This window comes from Dermacentor silvarum, chromosome 11, assembly GCF_013339745.2.
Source record: "Dermacentor silvarum isolate Dsil-2018 chromosome 11, BIME_Dsil_1.4, whole genome shotgun sequence".
Taxonomy (NCBI): Eukaryota; Metazoa; Arthropoda; class Arachnida; order Ixodida; family Ixodidae; genus Dermacentor; species Dermacentor silvarum.
In genome coordinates, this window is record NC_051164.1 from 43,211,007 (window position 1) to 43,235,159 (window position 24,153).

At 45.6% G+C, this 24,153-nt stretch overlaps 1 protein-coding gene and 2 non-coding genes across 3 annotated transcripts; 2 read left to right on the forward strand and 1 right to left on the reverse strand.

Annotated features, from left to right (window-relative positions):
- Positions 1–11,968: 11,968 nt before the first annotated feature.
- Positions 11,969–23,099, forward strand: LOC125941444 (putative zinc finger protein 730). Its single transcript, XM_049658637.1, has 4 exons — positions 11,969–12,148; positions 13,707–13,848; positions 14,854–14,931; positions 21,415–23,099. The coding sequence occupies exons 1-4, from the start codon at positions 12,103–12,105 to the stop codon at positions 22,145–22,147; spliced, it is 999 nt and encodes a 332-aa protein (XP_049514594.1). The 5' UTR covers positions 11,969–12,102; the 3' UTR covers positions 22,148–23,099.
- Trnat-cgu (transfer RNA threonine (anticodon CGU)) lies at positions 15,149–15,220 on the reverse strand. The gene has a single exon. It is a non-coding gene; the product is annotated as a tRNA-Thr (tRNA).
- Trnat-cgu (transfer RNA threonine (anticodon CGU)) lies at positions 15,354–15,425 on the forward strand. The gene has a single exon. It is a non-coding gene; the product is annotated as a tRNA-Thr (tRNA).
- Positions 23,100–24,153: the final 1,054 nt, after the last annotated feature.

The window sequence follows — 24,153 nt, forward strand, 5'->3', positions numbered from 1 at the left end:
TAGGGTGAAGTTAATTAAGGCACAGTAGAGGTAGCGTCAATTAAGGCACTGGAACCCACGAAATTTGCTAGGAGAAAACAATTATTGAGAAGTAGCAATGCATTCGAATGCGAATGTGAAGTTTTTAATGAATTGCTCGTGAGTGCGCAGGCTTTCACCTTCATCCTCTTTGGCGTATGCTAAAGTGATTGTCAATTTTTGTTATTGATCTGTGGCCGCTCGAGCGGCATCTATCTGTGTCAGGCCTGGCGGGGAAGCATAGGAAAAGAACATTTGCTACAGAAGTCAAAGGGTGAAATGACCTCATAACGCAGAAATATATCGCAAATCAATCGAACATGCGGTTCGAATCGAAGAGATTCCAGTCATGGGGGCAATGCTTTGATGCTAAGCCACAATTTTTTTTGCTGCTTTATTGCATGGAAATGACCCCCAATGTGCAGTGAGCTTATTGTGGAGGATTTACCAGAGGTCGCGTAGTGCACCTTAGCTGGGAACAAACGGAGCAAGGACATATTTAGAAGCAAGATTCGCCAGAAAAATCTCCCCTCTCCCCTCCCCCATTTCTGACTGCGCTGATCTCCCTGCAAAGAACAGCGCCAAAGCTGGGTTGGCCTTGGTCTGCGTGCTCCTTCTCTGGCTTCATACCTTCTCTGGCGCCGGTCGAGCGAGCGCGCAAGAAGACTGGGGCGGCCTTTCGACTGCACCACCTTCAGGACCAGACAAAGTTGTGACAGAACAGCTTGAAACGTTTCTAACCAGGGTAAAAGAAAAAAACAAAAATCTTAATGAAGTGGCCGCTATACTGTCGTTATCGCCTAGCTTCTGTCGTTGGACAGGTTCTCGTCAAACACAGATGCTTGCTTTACCCAAACACGCTAGTCCTTCTCGTATCTTCAAATGACCCCAAACGTTGCTGGAGAGTCCAAATCCTGCGCATAACATCAGATTTCCTCACTGCTTGTGATCTTCAATATTTTTTTCTTGCTTCGAGTGCTAATGACTACGAAGAGAGATTGCCTTCTGCACGCATTTTTTTCTTGCGTTTGATTTTTTGGCAGCTGGGCTGTGCAGTCTTCATTAGAAATAACAAAATATATGCGTACCATTTGCTCACTAATACTACAGTTTCTCCGCCCCCCCCCCCCCCCCCACACACACACATTTTTTATCCTTTTGTCTCAACTTGCCTTATTCAGCTCACTTGGAATAGAAACTGTTGTCTGCACCTACTATCGTCGCCTTCGTAGCTTCTTGGCATTAGAGATGGGACGCTATAGACACTTCAAACTTAAAAATCAACGTGACGTCTTATCCTCCTGAGACCCGAACAAAACTAAGGTACACAAGCGATCTTCAGCGTGCTTTTTAGTGTACTGCTTTGTTATGAACGTAAACAGCAATTTTAAAAATTTATATACCACCGTTAGATGTCTAAAGCTGCGTCTCCATGTACGTACCTGGTTTCTCCATCATCTCGTCGTGTTTGCTATAGTAAAGACCGCATTGTATTGCTTAAACGAAGAGTTGAAGAGGGAACTACGTGTTGTACATTTCCATGTTGTTGTTGCGTCCGGTATTCTCACGCAATCTCAGTGATTTCGAAAGACACCTCAAGGTTGCTTTCGGTAGTCTGACGACACAGAGGTGTAGATCAATTTAGTGTCAAATTTCTAGAAAGCGGATGACAAGAATACGAGTAAACGACTTCTTTAGAGTTTAGCATGCACTGTACTTCATACCCAGAATGAATGTTCAGCGTAATCCCTTCTGAGTAAATTTTGAAAGAAAAAAAAAAAGAAAAAAGAAACTGTCAGCCCTTCCACTGGGGTGGAGTTGGAAGACCAGCGAAGCTGTACTATGGTGGGAATTATGTATTTCAAATTATTACTATTAAGATGTGATGGTGTAACTGCTTATTTGAACTATTAAAGAATGCGAAATATATATGATCCGGTGGTTTTCATTTATTTAGTGTCTACAGGGACCATGGCATTATGGTCGCTACGGTACACCACCATAGGGTGTACGGCAAAGTTTGGCACGTTCTTCATAAACACGTCCCCAACGCCGCGCGCGTTCGGTGCGAACGCGGGCAAAACGCCGCCGCCGTCGACAACAGTTGTGCACGTTGCTTGTGTGACCACACACAACCGCTGTCAAAACGCTGTCAAGTTGCGTTTGCTCTCCGCCGTGAGTTGGTTCCTCGTGAAAGCACGCGTCCCTCGCGCGCTCTCACTCGCACATGCAGCATACGGCCAATGAGACAGACAGACAGACAACGAACTTTATTTGATCCTGAGGAGCTACTGTCGGACCCCCTAACGGGACCCCCTACGGCCAATGAGAGTTTTTTTTTCTATTGCCGGACGCGACGATCGAAAGGTGAGCCCTTAACAGCTTCGCTTTAAAAAAAAAACGTTGAAAGAAATGTGCAGTATATTCTACACGGGGTCTTGGAAGGTTATACAGAGTATTTGCAGGCAGTCATGAACTGGTTATCACTGGATCTGACGCACTATCTCGACAGAGCACCGCTGCTACGTCAAAGAACACTCGCGAAAGGTCGGGATCCTTGCTTTACCACCTCATTTGCGCCTACGAAACCATTTCGCGAGAAATCACAACCCGCCAGCGACCTGAATGGGCCAGACTTGCACGTACGTGAAATACTCTACTAATTATAGTGTGTTTTTCAATACTTTTGCGAGCGCTTCGGTATGTCAGAAATATTATGCTGAAGCAATACGAACACTGCAACTTACGTAATTTCTGGCGGTGTTTTGTACTCTTCAATTAAGACACCTCATCCGGGTTTCATTGGTTGCAAAGACTCGAATGCATTGCTTCGGTATACATCCACTGCTTAGCTGCCTCAAAAAAAAAAAAATTACCCCCTGCCTCGCGCCGCCATCCTCAACTTTGCTATCACAGGCAAATACTGTGTAGAGGACAGATAGTTTCGGCTGGAGAAGCTCTCATTTCGCATTCATCAACCTACATGCGATGGGGCTGCATACAAGTTCTATAGCAACTCTGTTTACAATAGTCTAGCGACTGGCGTGCCTTCTTCAAAGCAAGATCAAACCAGAGATGGAAGACTTGTTGCGACGAAAGCCCGTTGGTTACTGAAACCTGCTTTCTAAAAAAAAATAAAAAAAAAAAAACTAGCACTCATTTAGCCCTCGACAATACCGACACACCCGCATGTGCCACTGACCTGCTCAAGTTCCCGAAATTGTATTCCTTCATTTCACTGGCATTGAAGATGCATGCGCTGTGGTCTATCTGCGACCTTGAGTTGCAGCGGCAGACATGGCCAGAGGACCAACCAATGCGTGCGGACGCACTGCGCTTCGCATCGACAGCGAAGCAACGCCAAGCACAAGCCGTGCAAGGACTGAGTACACTTCGCTCACTGCTGGTGACTACACCACGTGGGTTTTTCCGCTTGCAAACTTTTCATTCGGTATCGCACTGATACGCAGAAGCAGGCAACAAAAAATGGGGCCCGCTTCAGATTTGTTTATTCTTCTCGATAATTGTCACCCGCCGTTGTTGAGCAGTGGGTGTGGCCTTGCCCTTGTTGCGTCCCGAATCGGTCGGGCGCATTCTTTGATTGTTTCCCATCGAGGCAGGCCCTTTCATGAGCATCGCCCAGACGGCGACAGTGCCAGCACCGACGAGCCGGGCAAACAGGCGCCCCAACACGGCGGTGCCCATTCTTTGGGTGCTTCCCCCGATGCCACCCCTTTCATCAGTGTCGCCCAGACGGTGACAGTGCCCGACACCGGCAGTGACGCGATGACAAAGAGGCTCACTTAGAGGCGACCGACCACGGCCGCCACCCTTCGTTAGACGCGGGGATTAGTCGGGCAGCAGCAGTGGCGGTTGGCGTGGTTGAATCGCGTCTAAATGCACGACTGAAATTTTTGCAGTTCATCATCGCTTGACGCTGGGCGCTGTCGGACAAGATTACGTCACAACAAGCTGCTGCCACCAAGGATCGCCGAGACACGTGACCCTTACTACTGACGGAGCCTACAAAAGGATCGACGCTTGGCCAACGGACTCATTCGGGCAGCAGCAGTGGCGGTTGGCGTGGTTGAATCGCGTCTAAATGCACGACTGAAATTTTTGCAGGTTAGTGAAAATTGTCTGCAATATTGTTTTGCATTCATATATTTTACTCGCTATTCCCGCTGCTGCTGCTGCTGCCTTGACCGCTGCTTTGGTTGCTTTTTTCATGTCAATCGTTTCTCTTGAGCAAAAATGACTGCAGAGGCCTGTTCCTTTTGTCACACAGTGTTTAGTGAGGATGATGTCGTCATGCAATGTGTTGACTGCCGCGGTGACTTCCATGTCGGAAAATGTAGCGGCATCACTGCTAGGTCGTTTAAGATGATGAAAGATGCGACCAAGAAGTCACTTAGATGTCCTACATGTAAGCTTTCTGTAGGGAACTCTGACACAGCGGGCCAATCTGTGAACCTTCAAAGTGAGCTTGCTGAAATAAACAAAAAACTGTCACAAATGCAAACCCTAGAGGCAAAGTTGGATAAACTGATGGACTTGAAAGAAACTGTGCAGAACATCGAAAGGTCGGTGCAGCATTTGTCTGATACCTACGATAACCTTAAAGACGCTGTAAATCGGCAGGAACAAGGTATCGGTGAATTGCGCCGCCGAATGGAGGCTGTTGAACAGTTGCAAGATGTGACAATGCTGTCAAAGTTAAAACAAGAAGTGAACGCTCTCGAACAGTACAACCGCAGACAGAATATGGAAATTCACGGTTTGGCTCAACGGGATGGCGAAAATCTGATAACAGAAATAAATAAGATTGCCACGCAGCTTGACTTGCCGCCATTATCTGAAAAAGATATTGATGGAATTCACCGTCTACGTTCAAAAGAGGGTAGAGACCCTGTCGTTCTTGTTCGTTTTTCCACCAGAACCCTGAAGACTGCATGGTTCGAAAAGAAAAAAAATCTTAGGAGCAAAACACGGGGCATTAAATTCTTTGATAACCTGACTGCAGCGAACAAGCGATTACTTTGGCTTGCCAAGAACAAGGCAAGGGAATTGAACTATCAATTCGTTTGGAGTTCACAGGGAACTATCTTTGTGCGCAAGCAGCCGAATGCTCGAGCGATAAGGCTGGCCACGGAAAGCGACCTAGACAAAATTGTCTAAGATTAACGCATCGCCAACTTCTACAAACATGGAACCTTATCACGATGTTACATCTTTCAACGACTTGGTAGTGAAGAACAGCTGTTTTCATGAAAAGGGGCTTAAACTGTTTCACATAAACGCACAAAGTTTAAGAAATAAGCAAGCAGATATCGAGACATATCTGTCGCAGCTAAATTGTTGTTTTGATTTCCTAGCTTTCTCAGAGACGTGGTACGCGGGTGAGTATGACGTAATACACTTCTCGGGTTACAAGCACATTTCAATTTATCGTTCAAGAAAGCGAGGCGGTGGCGTATCTTTATATGCTCGCGAATGTCATGGTTGCGTAATACTGCCGGAATTTACACGCATGACCGATGATTTTGAATGTATTGCTGCAATTTCTCGAAATATTCTGATTGTTGTTGTCTACCGCCCACCGCAAGGTGTGCTAACAGGACTGCTTGATTATATGGACTCAGTACTTGAATTTGCCAACATGAAGAAATTGCACTCGATTATTCTTGGTGACTTCAATGTTGACTTACTTTCAAAAAGTAACGAAAGTATCCAACTCATTGAAACTATGCTAGCAAATGGTTGTGAAAACCTTATTGAAATTCCTACTCGGATAACACCGAATTCGAAGACATTGATTGATTTATGTTTTACTTCGGTCACAAAAAATGAAACATGTTCCGGAGTGCTCAGTTCTGGTTTAAGTGATCATCTGCCGATTTTCGCTGCGTTACCATTTCATGTGCGCACTGATCAAAATCGCTACTTTAAGCGAGTCATAAATAACCAAAGCATACGGCTATTTCGAACTTTGCTTTCCAATGCGAATTGGTCTGATGTTTATGCTCAAGCGAATCCCTCTGCATCATACGACCTATTTGTATCCAAAGTAAAACAAATATACAATGAAGCATTTTCTTTCGCCCCTGTGTTCAAGCATAAAAAAGCTAGAAAGGAATGGGTAAATCATGACCTATATAAGCGCATTCAACACAGAGACAAATTATTCACTAAATTCTTAAATACCCGTAACCCTGAAATATTTAAAGAGTTTAAACAAGTCAGGAACAAACTGAATAGTGATCTGAAGAAAGCGAAATCCGAGTACTACATACGTCGATTTGAAAGTTCTATGAGTGATGGTCGTAGAATGTGGAACATATACCGCGAGATAATAGGTTCCTCTACACAGAATGTGCCGTCAGAAATTGTTGTAAATGATGTTAAATTTTGTGGAAACAGCGCAGCTAATTTATTTAATAATCATTTTATCAATGCTGGTGCTTCAACTTTTACATCAGATTTTCTCCCAAATCGAAATAGTAAAAATTACATGGATAATCGTGTCAGCGAGACGATTTTTCTTGCACCTACATCTGAAAGCGAGATTTTTTCCATTCTCAATTCCTTGAGCAACAAATCAGCCGCTGGTGAGGACGGCATCAAAGCTCAACCTATTAAAGCAGCTGCTCACATAATATGCGGTCCGTTGGAACACATCTGTAACAGTATACTTTCCACTGGAGTTTTTCCTGAACAAATGAAGTTAGCTCGTGTTGCTGTGATTTTTAAGGGCGGAAATCACAACGACCTCAATAATTACAGACCAATTTCGGTATTGCCATTATTTTCAAAAGTCGCTGAGCTTATTATACATAAGCGCCTAAATGGTTTTCTCCTGGATAAAGGTATTATTTCGGATAAGCAATATGGCTTCCAGAAAAATAAGTCAACCGAAATGGCATTATTAAGAATCAGAGATACAATTATAAATAATATTGAAGAAAGAAAGCTTACCATTGGTATATTTTTAGATTTTCGCAAGGATTTTGATTCTATCAAACATAAAATATTACTAGATAAGCTCCAAGTATATGGCGTTCGAGGCACAGCGTTAGAACTTATGAATAGTTACCTTAAATCTCGATTGCAATATACTTCATTGCAAGGTTACACTTCGGAAAAAAACGTAATTAAATATGGGGTACCACAAGGTTCGATTTTAGGGCCATTACTGTTTATTGTGTATATAAATGATATAGTAAACGTTCCATTAACAGATGAAATAATAATGTACGCGGATGACACTAATGTTTTCTTTTCTGGTGTTGACCTTCAGGAACTAGAAGTTGCCGCAAATTCTTGGTTAGAAGAACTTCACCAATGGCTACATTTAAACCAGCTCAGTCTAAATGCGAAAAAAACTAAGTTTATGGTGTTTTATGCAAGGAATAAAGAAATAAGTTACGATGTTAAACTTTACTACTGTGGATCGCAACTAGAACATGTGTCAAGTCATTCTTTCCTAGGAGTTATATTTCATAAAAACTTAAGCTGGACAGAGCACATAAATAAGGTACGCACTAAAGTAGCACGGTCAGTTGGTTTGCTACAACGAATCCGGTACTATGTGCCTGTAAGGCTTGTCAGACAACTGTACTTTTCGCTGGTACATTCCCATCTTAGCTATGGCTTATTAGTATGGGGAAACGGCAATAAAACCGATATAGAAAAACTAGCGGTATTACAACGGCGAGCTGTTCGTTTGCTTAATTCTTCTTATCAATACATAGGATCTTCTAAACTAATGATGCGCTACAATATCCTTAATATTAGAAACTCTTACCAAGCAAAGATCTGCATTCGGTTGTTTAAAGATATCTCCAGCAATTTTGAGACATTTTCAAACCGTTACCTCAGTAGAAACACAGGGTACAGCTTACGCCACACCTCAATAGTAGCGAAGAAACCCAGGACAAACTATGGCATGCAAACTATCGAATATGAAACCATGCGTTTATGTAATACGTACCCTAACATTGTTGATGTCGCTAGAGATTGTAGAACTCTTCGCCAATTTAAACACTTCATAGTGAACATGTTTCTCTCTTCTGATCTAGATATGCTGTACAAATGTTAAAGCAACAGTGAATTCTTCAGTGTTAAAGGTGCTTGGTTGTTGCATTAGTGATGTAATAATTAAATTCTTTAAATGTTACTTTTATGTTAGTCATGTATTAACTCGTTTGTATGTTATTTTACTAGCAAATGGTGTTCTGCAGTGTGCTTCAAAGATTGTTTTGTATGTAGTTATGAAATGTCTGTTTTACAAACTGCTTTTGTAACTTGCAAATTCCGCTATCTCTGCTGCCCCAGCAAGGTAAGGCCTAGTCAGGAGATTTAAGCCCTCCTTTTGCCTTACCTCGCGGGCAAACCTTGTACCTGTTTTGCCCGAATAAAATAATAAAAAAAGGCCATTCTCCCGACCCTGGCAAGATGACCGTCGGAGGGCAAGAAACAAGTCACCGACTTTCGTGGAAGAAGTGTCAACCCCCTGTTTCCGGATTGCCTCGTCCTTGCTTCGAAGGTGCACCATTAGAGGCGGAGTTCGGCGAACAAGACGGCCCGTCTGATTGGCCGCATCAAGGTCATCTGATTCCCTAGTCGGGTCAACTAGGGAAGACCGATGTTTTATAAGGAGACACCTTGCGTGCAGTGGGGTGTCCTGACGTGTTCTGATATGTGCTCAGACATGTAGTGAGCTGAGACTTTCAAAGTGCTCCCCCATGGAGTGGGCTTCCATATCTGGACCCACTGTAAATTTGTAGAATAAACCCTTTTTCTCTCGCTCTTACTCCCGGACGTACTCATCCCTTTGGCTGAAGGATCACCGGCCTAAACGCTACCCGAGTTCTCAACACCCTGCTGAGGTGGCGGGTTCGATCCCGGCAACACTTCGATTTGCGTCGAACACAAATAATGCTCATGAACTATCGTCATGTTGGTAAAAGGAAGGCTCTGACTAAAGGCACGTCCGACGTCTCCTTCCAACTTTCTCTTGAGGTACGTTAGACGAATTCGGCGGTGTTCTCATGGAAGCACGTCCGACGTTGCTTGTTGGCTTTTGCCATGTTTTACGTTTGGATACGTCGGGTATAAGCATCTTGGACACCTAAGTGTATTGTTCGCATCAGCGCTTATGGTGTGTGTGTGTGTTGTGGTGCAGCGGGCCTGTCTCAGTGCAGCTCGCTCAGATCAGCGTGCCCATTCTTGCTGCAACAAATGCTGCATCTGTTTCTACAGCGCCTATGCGCGCTTTCACATCCAGAAAAAACGCATTCCATTCGGGGCCCTTCAACGCGAGACTACGACAACGTGTCTTTATTTCGAATACAGCTATGCTGCAAATATGGTTCGCTACCGATCCACTAAGTGATCGGTGCAAATGTGTTCGTATTGCAGCCTTTCACAATTACAAAGGCGATGAAGTCGAAACTGCAATCTACAAATTAATAGAATCGTTAACTAACGAAAGCAGAGAAGCGCCACTCTTCTCTGTGCAGATATCTCCACTGAGCACTCTTCTAGCCGCACTCAGTTTCTCAGTTTTCTTTCGCGAGAAGGCGCGAAAAACCTTTGTCGTACTATTTGCTTTTTCGCTCAAAGCAGTTCTTTCTAGGCGCTTCTTCGGGAGGCTGCTTTAATCATATCCCTAGGTAAATGACTAATAAAAACTTGAAAATTGGTTGCGCGAGTCACAGCGTCGTATTAGACCTCATGGTTCTGCATACAATTGAAAGTATTTTCGGCTGCGTCAGTAGAATATACACACTTTTATTTTGACACTGCTACGTCTACGTACGATAGGTAATGCTGTATAGGTGGAATGCTAGTACGAACCTGATCAAGAATACACGTACAATAGCTCAATTAGGTGGTGACCAGTGCCAACGCAGCTGAGGGGTTGTTTTCTAACGGAATACGCCGCGGCTGTTTGTGTTGGATACGTCAGAGAGTGAATGTCATAGTAGAACGTACAGCCGTCATTTTTATGAAAGGCGACACGCGAGCACGTGTCAGATGGCATGGATGTCCACATGTGGCGCGGCGCCGCGGCAAGATGTGAAACAAATGGGGAGAGTGGTGCCGTTCCTTTTACTGCCTGCACTCCTGACACGAATGTGTCATCTTCTTACGCTTTCTTCTTTATATCCATCTTTTGTTGGGAAATCTCAGCAAACGAGGATTGTTTTCGATAAGGATTGTTGCTATCACTGCTTCGGAAGCATTTGAGGCAAACGAAAAGCATAATATATTTCCACAGACCAGACTTGCTTTTACTATTCCACGTGCCGTTGATACAAGCGAAAATTATATAACAAGAGCGCTTATCGTCCTACGTGAAGATGACACGCGACCGGCCGCTCGAGGCCCTTTGCGTGTATTCGCGGGCTTCTTTCAGGCTCGCAAAAAAAAAAAAAAAAAGAAAAAGCGCTTTTGTGTAGCTCGTATTGAGCAACAGAAAGCTGTATCGGGAGTTTTTCATGTTGATCTACAATTGTCTCGTTGACACTTTTCATCTAATTATAATATTTGAGAAGCTGATTAATTAATCCTAATTATGTCATTATGCGGAATGCAAAAAAAAATAATCTGAGTATCTCCAAGCGACGGCGAACAACATTACTTTTGCTCTGTCCAGCTGCGTGACATTAGCATAGTTTTAAATCTTCGTGCATCATAGCTGGGTCACCCTTTACATGGGTTATACGGCGTTTCTTTACAGCAGCACAAAACGCAAGATACATATCTGACACATCTACGCAGGTTCAGTTATCGTCGCAGTTTTCTTCGATCACGCCGGAAGATGCGATGCCGTGATCGCGCTATCAGTTACCTCTCTTGTCCGGTCGTCTGCCATAACAACATAAAGTGATAAAAAAGAAGTAAAACTGCAAGAATAGGTGCAGGCAATAAAAGCAACGGCACCACTCTCTCCTTTTCGTTTCGCATCTCGCCACGGCGCCGTGTGGGCTTCGAGGCTATCTGCCACCCGCCTGCGTGTTCCCTTTCATAAAGATGACGGCTGTAGGTAAAGCACCCAAAAACTTGTTTTAGACATATCGAAATCAACAAGAACAAAAACAACAACAACAAAAATTCACCGATGACTACGATACTCCCTAATGCCAAACTTGAGCGCAGTTCTTTAGGTGTATTGAATACTGCCGGTACACGGTAAATAAGTTTTGAGGAATAGAAAAAAAAAAAGATTAAAGAGAGGTACACAAAAAAATTGCTACAATAAAAAGAAGGTATAGCATACCTGAGTAACTCAAAGAGGCTAGGTGACTATCTGTCACCACCCCGTTTCAAAGGGCATGCCAATAAATCATCATCATCATTATCATCTACTCATGGAAGCATGTATTGAAGCGGAGAGCGCGCGCACCGTGGCATCCCATAGGAAGCACGGCTTCGCGCCCATGTCCGGCATTGGTAACCTGACACTCCGGGATGCACAGAAACTGCCGTTCCGAAAGCATGCCGTTCCGAAAGCAACCATAAATAGGATAAGCCAGGAGAGGCCGCTGCCTAAAATGATGCCACTCGCGTCATGTCATTTGCGCAACCCTCGAAGAAGAATTGGCTCATTGACGAAAAAGGCGAGGGATTCGAGCCACACCCGCTGTCTGCACCACACCAATTCTCCGAAACCTACTCGGACAGTGGAAACTGGTCTTGGACACTGTGGCATTCCTAAGTAGTAAGGATTATCAGCACAGTAACAAATTTATCTAATAGTTCTGTTTGAATGCTAGAGCAATTGGAATGAAGTTTTTTGAAACAAGGCGAGACCAGGCAAAGCTTTCCTGAACGCTTTCCTGCTTTCTTTGAACGCAAAGCGTTCAAAAAAAGCAGGAGATGGTTGCATTACCTAGGGTTCCGAAAGGCCAAAGGTTTTGCTCTTTCCCTTTCATCACGCGCATGCGCGATGTGATTCAGGACGCCAGTACTCTGCTGTTGAGTGGCAGTGCCAGCTACGTGGCCGGAGTAACAACCAGTGCCTCCTGTGCTTCCTGCATGTGCTTCTTTTCAACGACGACGAACCGCCAAGCATAAACCATGCAAGGACTGAGTACGCATGCTCCTCTGAAAGTTGCTTCACTAGGTGAGTGTTGCCGATTTGGAAGTCCTTATTTAGTAGTAACCAAAAATTCAGCCGCCTGGATTCGTGCACACCTGTGGCGTACTTTTCACCCACCGCAGTAGAGCTGTAGCTGCGCGGTTGCGTCGCTAAGGTCGCGGGTTCGAATCCGGCTGCGGTGGCCGTATTCAGACGGGGGTGGAATCAGTCTTGCTACAGGTCAATAAATATCGTGGTAGATTTTGTTTCTCTAAAATCCCTAGAATCTGTATCAGTAGGTGCCGTGAGTTCTTGCCGGCATCGATCGAGTACTTATTGTTAGTTCTACAATGTGACATCTACAACGCAGCAACTAATACAGTGATCCCTGAAATTAGCGAAAAGGAAAACAGACACTGGGCGAAGGTGAAAGAACAAATTTTAGTATAGCTTGCGCTACTGGCACAAGGCTAAAGAAACAGCGGAGCTGATCGGCAACTAGGTGGTCCTGGCCTTACGGGTTATGCTTTCTGGAATTTATTGATTATTGATCGATTAGCTATTTATTGACAATCGATTGGCTCTCGCAAGCTGAAGCGAGGTGCAGCTGTGCGAAATAACGTCATCGCTAGGCAAGTTTTTGCGAACGCGACGCAGGGAAACGAAAAACTAAACAGCTCTGCTGTTAAAAATATTTCAAAATTTATGCTTCTGCTCGAGCACGAGCGCCTTGTTCCCCATGTGAACAAAGCTCACGTGTGGGTGCCAGAACGTCGTTCTTAAATAGTTTTTTTTTTTAACTTGGTTGACGTTTTGTGTTTCGCCACGATTCTTCCCGACCAGACGAGATATCACCTGACACTCGATTTGATCTCCAAAATTCTTGGCGCATTGCGTGGCCTCGACAACCGCACGGCATACAGCGAATCTCGAATACATTAGCGATTAAAAAGGTGCCTTGCTTCAACCTTGAAACCAGCTTTAGAAGGGCCTTAGATGACATGTGGTACCTGAAGTCTGAAGTGTTCATTGTGTATTCGACTATTCTTAAGCCCTGGATTAAAAAAAAAGAATAGAAGCATGGATCGCTCTTACGAACTAAGGCTGATCACGCTTTAGCTGGTATCTATTGAAAAAAGTAGCTTTCGTAAACATAAGGAAACACTTTGACATGATAGTAGCTTTCGCTATATTTCTTCAAGACGCAAAATGCGGTAGACTCCGAGGCTTTATCACTGAATCACTAGTGATTTGCCCAAATCAGTAGACCTTTCTATATTTCACTGGCTGTGCCCACGCCGGCCGGCATTCAAAAAGCCCGTAAGCTATCGGCATCTTTGGGAAAGACAACACACGATACTATAGTGGATAACGTAGTGTGCCACAGGCAGGGCTGCGCCGCATTCAAATGCGGAAACAAAAGGAAAGAAAGATCTCTTTGCTGCCTGCACTTCCTTTTTGCAATTTTTATTTCTATGTTGATATCGTTCGCGAGAGAACGAGAAACCTGATAGGCAATCACGTTACCGTCTATCGCCTAGACTCTCTCTCTCCTATCGCTTAGACGACTAGACGCATGGTGCGGTTCTTTTGACGTATCCAGGTTTGACTGAGTACGGAAGCGCTGAGGTGCCGATCCTGGTGTCCAGCAGCAGCAGCAGTAGCAGCGAAAGTGATGACTCATCGCTCTCTAGCAGCGACCCAGAAATGGAAGAATATTCAGTCACTTCGGAAAACCCCACGGGGTGAGACTTGGTTGCAAAGTAACAAAAGAAAAGAAAAACGCAGTAGGGTAACCTACGTCGAAAACACGGAATAGAAAAAAAAAATTAAGGCCGTTTTCCCAACCGGGAACAGGGGGGCACGCGAAGCTTGTTGTACCCTCGAAATTGGCTCTCGCGTTTCCTAGCCTCAGGGGTCGCTGCCCTTCGTTGACGCCGGACATCAGTAAAACTGGCTTTTAACGTGAGATCCGCTGTATGCCACTGCAATGGAGCCTGGGCTTGGGATGCCTTGAACGTACGATCGCGAGCCTGCTCCCCGCGATTTTGACGGCGTTTCTCGTCAAAAGCGGCCTGTTCCGCCGCCGACCGAACAACCGCGAGGCCTACCCATCCCTTTGCCGAGCATGCACTGAAAACGAGATCCGACGCAACGCGCGCGAGGCCCTTTTTTTATCCTTTCCCTTCTCCCGGCACGCTCCCGTTCCTGATTGGGTGCTCGCGTCACGTGTTACGGGCGCGCGCCTCACGTGTTTCACCAGCGGTCTATTCTTTCTTAGCCTTTCCCACCGTTTTGGTTCACATGCGCGAGACGGTTTTTGTGTGGTCACGCCTATAACGGCACCGCCATTTGTGGGGAAATACAAGCTTAGCTTGAAAAAAAAAGAAAAAAAAACTGTCATTTGCGGCGTAACACAACTGGTCAGCTTTTCATTGAGGATGCATGCAGTGTGAGTGTGCGAACTACATAAATGACCCTTTGCCAGAACTGGCAAGGTATATTCCTACGACCAAAATTTACCAAAATTTTCACCCAATTCCGCGTTCTGAGTTCTTCAACGCGTGCTGATTGCCACTTTTCTCTGAACAATTCGCTTCGAAATCGTCAGAAAAAAAATAGTAACCAGCGTATGCTCTTTGCGCGTGTGCGTATTTCGAGTGGGACACTTGGCGCAGAAATATATTATACATTCGAGAAGTACGAAACATGTAGCTGTGCCCCACTAACGCATGTTTTGCAAATTTCAGTGTTCCAAGCAACCCCATCCGTCAACTGAATGGATACCTACAAACGGGGCTGAAACAAGTTGTTGCGGACCCGAACACGTGAATATATATTTATTACTTTTGTGCTGTGCCCCTTTTAAAGTTGCTCTAACACAGCTGAAGAAAGGGAACCGAGGGGCCCGATTTTTATTAATCATATCATAAGAAGCCAACAAACATTGACACCAAGAACAACATAGGGGAAATTACTTGCACACACTAAGTGAATTAAAGAAGTCATAAATTAATGGAAATGAAAACGGATGAAAAAACAACTGTCCGCAGGTGGGGAACGAACCCACGTCTTCGCATTACGCGTGCGATGCTCTCACCATTGAGCTACCGCGGAACCGTTTTCCCATCCGCTTTCTGGGGTATTTATGTTTTACAACTAGAACTAACTAGGTGGCGCTGGCTAACACTCCCAGAGTTAGTTCTAGTTGTAAAACATAAATACCCCAGAAAGCGGATGGGAAAACGGTTCCGCGGTAGCTCAATGGTGAGAGCATCGCACGCGTAATGCGAAGACGTGGGTTCGTTCCCCACCTGCGGACAGTTGTTTTTTCAACCGTTTTCATTTCCATTAATTTATGATTTCTTTAATTCAATTAGTGTGTGCAAGTAATTTCCCCTATGTTGTTCTTGGTGTCAATGATTGTTGGCTTCTTCTAACACAGCGTGTGTGTTATGCGTTTTCTCAAGTGCTATACCTGCTTAACGCTACGAGCTAAGACAATAATTAAAGTTCTGAGCTTTGTGTGTATGATGGGAGTGTCTCAACCTGTGATCAACAAATGCGGCGAATAATTTATCTCCCGATCTATTTGCAGGAAAGACGTAACTTCTATGCGGGGAGACATTATTGTCTTTCAAAGTTATGGCTTCCAATGACTATTCTTATTTGAGAACGCGTGTAGTTAAATGTCTCGTATACTTTTAGGCGGGGACAGCCTATGGGATGCGGTGGAGTTCGGCGTTCAACTTGCTGTGGATGTCTGCAATGTCGGAAAAAAATGACACCATCTTCCCGTAGGGGAACCCTGAGTAGTCTGCGAAGCAGCCATTGGGTCGACTCAAGTTCCCATTAGTTTTCAGGTCGTCGTTTCCGTTTGGTTGAGGTACGTAGCTACCGTTATATTTACCGTGCGTTGCGGGAGGAGAATGAGAGGAGCGGAACGCGCGCGCGCGTCATTATACCACGAGTTACAGTGGCGCCCCCCAGCGGAGTATGCAGCGCCTACCGTTGCGCCTTTAACCTAAGCTGCTTCGCATTATCGTGCGCGGAGCCACAGGTGTTGCCATTCGTTGCGCAATCCGGAGAGGAGAGGAGCGTCGGAGAGGAGAGGAGAAATTCCGAGATTAGGAGGAGATGAGACAAGGAGATGAGAGGAGGAGGAGGAGTATGCGCATGAATGCCGAAAGGAGAGATGAGACAAGGAGAGGAGGGGGACAAGGATGTGCATGCGCAGTAGGGGTGTGGGCGCCGCACGGCGGATGGATGGATGGATGGATGGAGGGAGGGAGTGACATAGCCCCGACCATAAGATGCTTCGCATCTAAAAGGAAATAGTCGGCAAAGGTCAGCAGGTGTTTCCACACAGCTGGCGCAGCATGTCGTGACATTCGCTTGGCGTTATCCCAGGTCAAAAGCAGAACTTAAAGTTCGTACGTTGCCCCATTTCACCCTTAACAGCGTCGTTGCACCACACCTTAGTGCACATTCTGGACAACCACACGACTTGGCGAACGACGACTGAATAAGCTCAGGCTAGAATGACCTGACTGTTAAACATTAGTACAACGTATGCCGTATTTATTGATCGCAGGTCGTCGATGCAACACTACTACCAGTATAGGAACGTAGAGGGCTCTTCTTGATTCGCATCACCCTTACCTAAATATCGTGTATGGTAGTACAGTATATTTGTCCTGCCTTGGTCGTTGTAGGTGTGTACTTGCTAGAGCCTCATTTTAATCGCATTTTCCCCCATGGTATCACTCCAAAAGCAATGCGTGCGATGTACCATTGCATGCTTTATGGCAGTGCATACAGGAGGGCGCGCTACACGGTACATGCCGAGCTCTCTGGCGGTTGGCTAGCACACTTTTGCAGTTTGTATGGTTGACGGATGCACTTCCTGGTCGTGCCCACGTGCCTTCTGCTACACTCTACTGTCAGAACGTAGTGAATGCGCGGGAGCACGTGACGGCATGCTCCCGTCATTTCCAGATTCTGTTTGATAGTGATCATAGCAGACGACGCGCCTGAGCTAATAAGTGCATCTGCTAAATCTACCGACTATGAGAGTGCTCGAGGCGCCCGCCAGAGTGCTTTACAAGCACCATGCGGCACGCACACCCGCGTTCGCTGTCATTGAGCTTGTCACTAAACAATAAACTCAAGTTCTCTGTCGCATACACTTGCCAACTTTCCCAATTTGCCTGGGAGACTTCCGAATTACGACCAATCCTCCCGATTGTACAGGCGGGGTTATTAATGTCGCTAAAAGCGGCCCCAACAGCACCGAAAAGAAAGTGTGTCATGCTGCACAGCCACATCGCAATTGTCATTATGTAGCCAGCTAGCTGAAGTCAGGTTTAAATTGAAGCCGTTTGTACGCAGACAACGCAGTCCCAACTCATTTCGCTTCAAATCGTCACATGCCTTGAGGAGCGAATATACATTCATAATGGCAGGTTCCCTTAAAGCGTATACACACTCGCGGCAAAACGCGCGCGTCACGCCGCTGGTGATAAAACGCAGCTGCGGCAGGGCGGCCACACCAATCAACGGCGCGCCGCTACGGCAGCCTCGTGGCAGCATAGACTCCTCCCCCTTCTCGAACTATCCGTATCCGTCAGCTCTGTCCGGGGGATGATGCGTGCAGACGATAGTGCGAAACGAGTTTCCGGCTGACACGGGACACGAGTACGAAACGAGCGGTCGGGCGGGTCCGCATGAAACCAGTTTCCCGCGCGCACGTCACGGAAGCGGCCGCTCTCATTGGATTCCTTCATCCGCGGTACGCGGAAGACCGCAAAAAATCGGCCCAGGACCGATCCCTCCTGCGGCAAGAGAAAGCTGCCATGCGGCTGCTTGCGCGGCACGTGTTTTGCCGCCGCCGGCGCACCGCGCGCGTTTTTCCGCTAGTGTGTACGCGCGTCTATGCAAACTAAATTTGCCAAAATAAAGCTGTGTAAACCGAAACACGTACGCAAGATGGGCGGTGAAGCATAAGAGTGGACAAAAAATGCACCGACGATTACGATACTCCCTAATGCAAAATTCGAGGCCAGCTCTATACGTGCTTTAATTTCGCGATATATTCGCTGGTGTGGCCCATCTCTCTCGTGCAGCACGTTGCAAACGGAGTGAAGTGTGGCGCGACTGCCTGGCTGATTGGGAGATCGCGAGAGGCAGCGTGTGAGTGACGCGCTGGCGCGATTCGCAGCAGCCGCCGCAGACAGACCTCCACTCATGCAGCGCTTCGTTTCCATACAGACGACAAGCACTTCTCTGGCACCATCTCGAAGCCGTCGTCACCGCGGAGTCCGTCTTGCGCGCACTGCGCCTTACTTCTCCCGCTTTCGTCATACTATCCTCCCGCTTTCCGCCTCATGGTTCCGCTGCACCCTCCCCTTCCGCTTTCCTCCTCGGTGACACAGGGAGCCTTTCCCACAGCAGCTACCACAGGAGTGTAGAGCGGCGGGTCCTTTCCGAGTGCTTCACAAGAGCATGTAATACTTGAGACGTTCCAAAGGTCTCACGGGTCTCCAAGAGCAATATTGAACCGGTGCACGGATATTTATAAAGAATTATAGGTTTATGTATAATATTTTCTAAGTACATATTATAAATTTAAGTAATACAGATCACATAGAAAAGAGTTATAGCTGTGCTACGGACCATTAAGGTATGCAACCTTAGGAAAATGCTCGTTTCAGAAATAATGAAGACACACTGCTTGATTTTGTTAGATGCCTTCTAGGAGGGTTATGGTGCAGGATAAGGCCAGTAGCTCGTTTTTCATTACATTCTTGTAACAATTTCATCAGCTTGAGGCTAAGTACTATTTTTTTTCTTCTTCTCATTATATGTGAGGTATGCAATAATTTTTGGGGGTATTAAATATTCAGAAATATGAAAAGCACCTCATCTTGTGCCTGACAAGATTTTCGCCCGGAAACTACTTCAAAAGCATGTTTTGGCGAAGCAGTTTGGAAGTGATAGTTTTCCCTAAAAAAAAAGGCCAAAAAGGACAAACTGAGAAAAATGAGCTGGAAGTTTTCAGAACATGTTATTTTATTTTTATGACCCAAAATAATTAATCTAACTGGCCCTAGGTCGCGGGATCGAATAGCATTTCGATGGGGGCGAAATGCGAAACACCCGTGTACTTAGATTTAGGTGCACGTTAAAGAACCCCAGGTCCAAAAGTCCCCCACTACGGCGTGACAGAACTGAGAAAAATGAGCTGGAGATGTTCAATTCAGAACAGTCTTCTGCGTTAGCTTTGTACCTCTACCAGCCAAGGGTTCGGTCGTGTCCGTCGTTTATCCCGACGAACCACTAACAATTGCAGGTATAGCAGTATAACTTGAATTAATACAACTAAGTCTCGCAAGAAAAACCACAAAAACAAGCTTCAAATTGATGAGCCAACATGATGGATGATAAGGGCTGCGGGCAAACAACGGAAACAGGCTCGGCGCGGTCCGTAAGGATGCTGTTGCAAAACCCTTGAAAGAGGGTTGACGTCTCGAAACCTTTAATTCTACTACCCCACTATGGGGTAGTCTTTGCGGCAGTTGCATTGTTGTGAAGTAAATAATAATCCAAGTCTTTAATTCTAACCTGCTTTGCGGCAGTTGCTCCAAGTCTTCTCCGTTTTTTTTTTGTTTTGTTTTTTGTTTTTTGTTTCCAGCTTCTTGTGTTTCCGGCATAGCAAGAATCTGTTTCGGTTTTCAGCATTATGCATTCCTTTTCTAGATTTTGCTGTACGGTCTGCTGTACCCTGCTTTCTGCTTCACGGTTCCGCTTCTCCAGCGCTCTCTTCGCTATCGCCGTTTTTCATCTCCCGCTGCGCTCCGCGTTCACTTTCATCAGTGCTCGTTGACTTGGTTACGAGGGACGCTCGCCGCAGGCGCCTAGGAACTGCGCTCTAAAGGGCGATTGTCACGTGACACAGTACGTATCTTTTACTTATGCAGGCGCGCACGCATCGTATCTGATCACAGTACGAGCACCTAGACGTTTATTAACTGTGCTGGCAGCCATAAAGAACCGTTTCTGACGTTGCTGCCGCGATGTAAGGCCTTTCGACCACATTGTGCGCCCTGTATGTAAGACCGTATAATAATAGCTCTCTATAATAGTTCCTCAACCATACCCGCGTGCACGCGTCCTCTCTAGTCATAGTACAAGCACCTTGAGGGTGCGTGTTCTGCGCCGCGAGCGCTCACCAGCGCGGCTGTATCTTGAAATCCATCTGCAGCGGGGGCAGAGTCCACCCTCCCCGTATTTTCGCGTCGAAGATCGCGTTAATGCGAGCGCCGGCACGAAGCTTAATTCGCGTGCTGCTGTCGCGCTGACTCACTCCGGTGTTTTGACAGCGAGTTTCCGTGGTCATCGAGTGAGGTGCGTTCATGTTTGCTTGTGCGCGCGTCGCACCATGCTTGTTGATTTAGTTAGTGCGCCTATATTTACAAGTTTATACTGCCGATAAAACTACCATCCTTACTTTGTATAGCTGTCCACTAATTTGCTGTCGCAATCGATGATTCGCCTTTCGGGCGAAACTGTGACTCTCTTTTTGCCTTGATCGGCGGATAATTGCTGTTTGCGGCCCGTAGGCGCCGACTGTACTCTCGCATCTGTTCTCGCCGTGGCTCTTCATAGGCGCATTTCCCCTCGGGAGTCCGGACCCTAATTACGACTACAGAAGAAAAGTGAAATTTAAAATGAAGAACGGCAACTTGTCTTTCTGGTTTGTTTATATACCGCCCCCACGGGAAAGTCGAAGGAAAGGAAACTAGATACGCAAGCGCTTGGAACGCCGACAAAGAGAGGGCGTTGCAAACGTCGACATGACCGATGCGGGTCGCACAGCTGCAAATATTTGAGAAACCTTTATTATCTACCTGGGAGTCTACTGATCTTGAAAATGGTGGCTTTTGAGAACTATACTCCATTCCATACATAGCAGTGAATGCTGTAGAAGCTACGCAAGAAGTTGGGTGAAGAAAAGTTATCACTCCGCGCGTTCCGTCTATGCTTTGCTGGGCGTTCTGTCCATTTTTCGCTGCTTGCCGACAGCATTCGCTCGCGACCGGTTGCAAATAAAGAAACCGAAAAGAACAAAAAATAAGAATGATATAAAACAACAGATTAGCAGCCGTATATCACAGTGTGTTTGTTTCTAACTTGTTTCATTCAATACTGAGCCTGTATAAAAAACAGTTGGGCACAATTTCGGTCAAACATTTCAAACATTGTCAAACCGCTGGTTGCAATTTAGGAATAATTTGTCCATCCACTTGTAGGATTCCTTACGGAACCGAGGGAGGAAGCATACTCATCGTCTGCGGTATGTGCTGTCGGTTTTTCGACAACCTGTCTACCTGGCACAAGCACGTCTTCAAGTCTCCGGGTGGTGAACACTGCTGTCGCAAGGAATGCGACAAACCATACCCACAAAAGTTGCAAATCGTCAGAAAACACGAAAAGCACGCTGCCGGGGAGCCCTACACTCTCGAAGGACTAGATAAGTCTTTCACCTACGAGCAGAAGCGTCGCAAACTCATGGACGACAAACCAGAGGTCGACCAAGAATGTCACAAGTCGTCTGAGCGCAAGGTGCGTCTCGACGATCACCTCATCAGGCACGATGACGTAAAACCAAACGTTTGGCAAGAATGCGATGGATTGTTTAAGCGCAAGTCAAGCCTCGGCCAACCCGACGTCGGCCAAGAATTTCACGAGTCGTTTGTGCGCAAGGAGTGTCTCGATGTCCATCCCGACATGCATGACCACGTGAAACCACGCGTTTTCCAAGAATGTAATGGAGCATTTGCGTACAATTCAACCCTCGGTGTTCATTGTCATAGCCCCGCTGAAGAAATGTCGTACCAGTGTAAGCAGTGCGGCTTTCATTTCGCTGAGAAAGGAGCCCTCGAAAAGCACATGCGCTGGCATTATATGTGCCTCGCGTGTTCTGATACTTTCACAAATATAGTTGAACTGTCCACGCACCTAATGATCCACATTGGTGATTAGCACCGACAGGTTCGTTTGCGCTCTGTTGAACTAAGTCGTGTGCACCGTTTGCACGCGGACGTCAAAAAGAAGCTATTCTTCTAGAACCCATGTGCGACATATTTTGCTGGCATTTGTGAAAACAAGGTTTACATCCTTTCACGCAAGGAGCGAAGAACTGACCTTGTATATGCTGTGCAAAGTGCAGTTTTTCTGACGTGGAAAAATGTCTGAGAAATTCGGACGCTAGCCGCGTAAGCTGGCTGTCCAAAATTTCCACACAAGACGTCCCCGCAAGGAATTCGGGAATTCGGCATGCGTGCACTGTTCGTAGCCCTATATACACTGTGTTGTCTGCGAACTGAGTTTTAGCAAATTTAGTCATTGACAAACCCAACATGGGCGGCGCTTTTATGTTTTTTTTTTTTTACAACAAGAGTAGGAAATCTCTTGTGTGTAACAAACAAGGCTGTTGTTAATTTGCAGAAAATTTCTGTTATCAGCTTTCTGGCCCTTTTCAGGTATTTCTAATGTACCGTCTTCGAGTTGATCGCCGTTGTGTGAGAAGGAAACAGATGTCGCTATGAAGACTTTTAGAGCTGTAGGAGTGCCTTACCCCTCCCCCCTCAACCATTAGGGTTAAAGAGTAAGCTGCTTTATTTGTTGAGATTGTTCACCTCTGTGTTCTTCCACGGAATGTACATGATATTTAGGCACACTAATGTTGCAATGCCAGCATAAAGTAAAGAAAAATCATGGTATTAAATTTTATGTTTTAAGTCTTGCAATGTCGAGACATAATGTAATAGTATGAACCAAACATGTCACGTTCCCCATTGACACCTGTTGCATCGCTCGCGTACCTTTGCACATATACAGGGTGTCCTAGCTATCACGCAGCACGATTTAAAAAAAGGGGAACGGCGTTACGCGAAGCCAACCTAGTGCGTATTGTTTCCAGTACAGTGGAATTGCCACGAGTAATTTTTTCGTTACTGAGATTTAATTAAGTAATTGTAATTAATTATGTAACTCGAGAAGTACTGTCCCTAATTATCAAAGTGTCAATGAGAAAGTGGTAGAGCAACATGAAAAACTCCCGATACAGCTTTCTGTTGCTCAATACCTGCGACATAAGAGTGTTTTTGTGAGCATGAAAGAAGCCCGTGAATACACGAAGTGCCTCGAGCGGCCAGTCGAGCGGGAATTCTGCGTGTATTCGCAGGCTTCTTTCACACTCGGAAAAACACATTTATGTAGCACGTATTGAGCAACAGAAAGCCGTATCGGGAGTTTTTCATGTTGCTCTACAACTTTCTCATTGACACTTTGATAATTAGGACAGTACTTATCGAGTTAGATAATTAATTACAATTAATAAATTAAATCTCAGTAACGAAAAAGTACTGGCGGCTTTTCCACTGTACTAGAAACAATACGCACTAGGTTGGCTTCGCCTAACGCCGTTCCTCTTTTTTTTAAATCGTGCTGCGTGATAGCTGGGACACCCTGTATATGTGCGCATGTGTATGCTAATAACTCGTGTGCTTGATGATTTCGCAAAGGTACAGCCAAATGAAGCAACTGATATAATGATTGGGTATAATTCTTGTAGTTGTAATTACATTTTATTTTCCTTCTGACAAAATAAAGTGCTGCTACTGCAGCTATCATTACTGTCCTGGTCTAAACACAACATACATACCTGAAATCGGCTGCCTCTAGTATCGAGGTTGACCGGCTTGGTTAAGTAAATCATGCAAAATTCGCGTGATCAGGGCTTAGGTTCGAACAAGGAACCGCAGTTGCGATAGTAGGTTCGCTATCATACCATTCCACAACAGCTTTGCATTGCCTGCAGAATAACTTGTATTTTAACCTTAGTGTTAAAAACTGAATAAATTGGTCTCGCCTCTCCCAGACCCTGTCTCTTTTCTATTAAGTGGATGATGGTATAGTGAGTCTTTCTGTACGTTCCTGGGGACGTGCGAAGTCTGTTATGTTTCAGAATGGCCTAGGTTGAAATG

Coding starts and splice junctions, on each gene's coding strand:
- LOC125941444 (XM_049658637.1), top strand. CDS start 12,103: ATGCAAGGACTGAGTACGCATGCTCCTCTGAAAGTTGCTTCACTAG. Junction 12,149..13,706: donor TCTGAAAGTTGCTTCACTAG/GTGAGTGTTGCC, acceptor TGACGTATCCAG/GTTTGACTGAGTACGGAAGC. Junction 14,932..21,414: donor GTTGTTGCGGACCCGAACAC/GTGAATATATAT, acceptor ATCCACTTGTAG/GATTCCTTACGGAACCGAGG.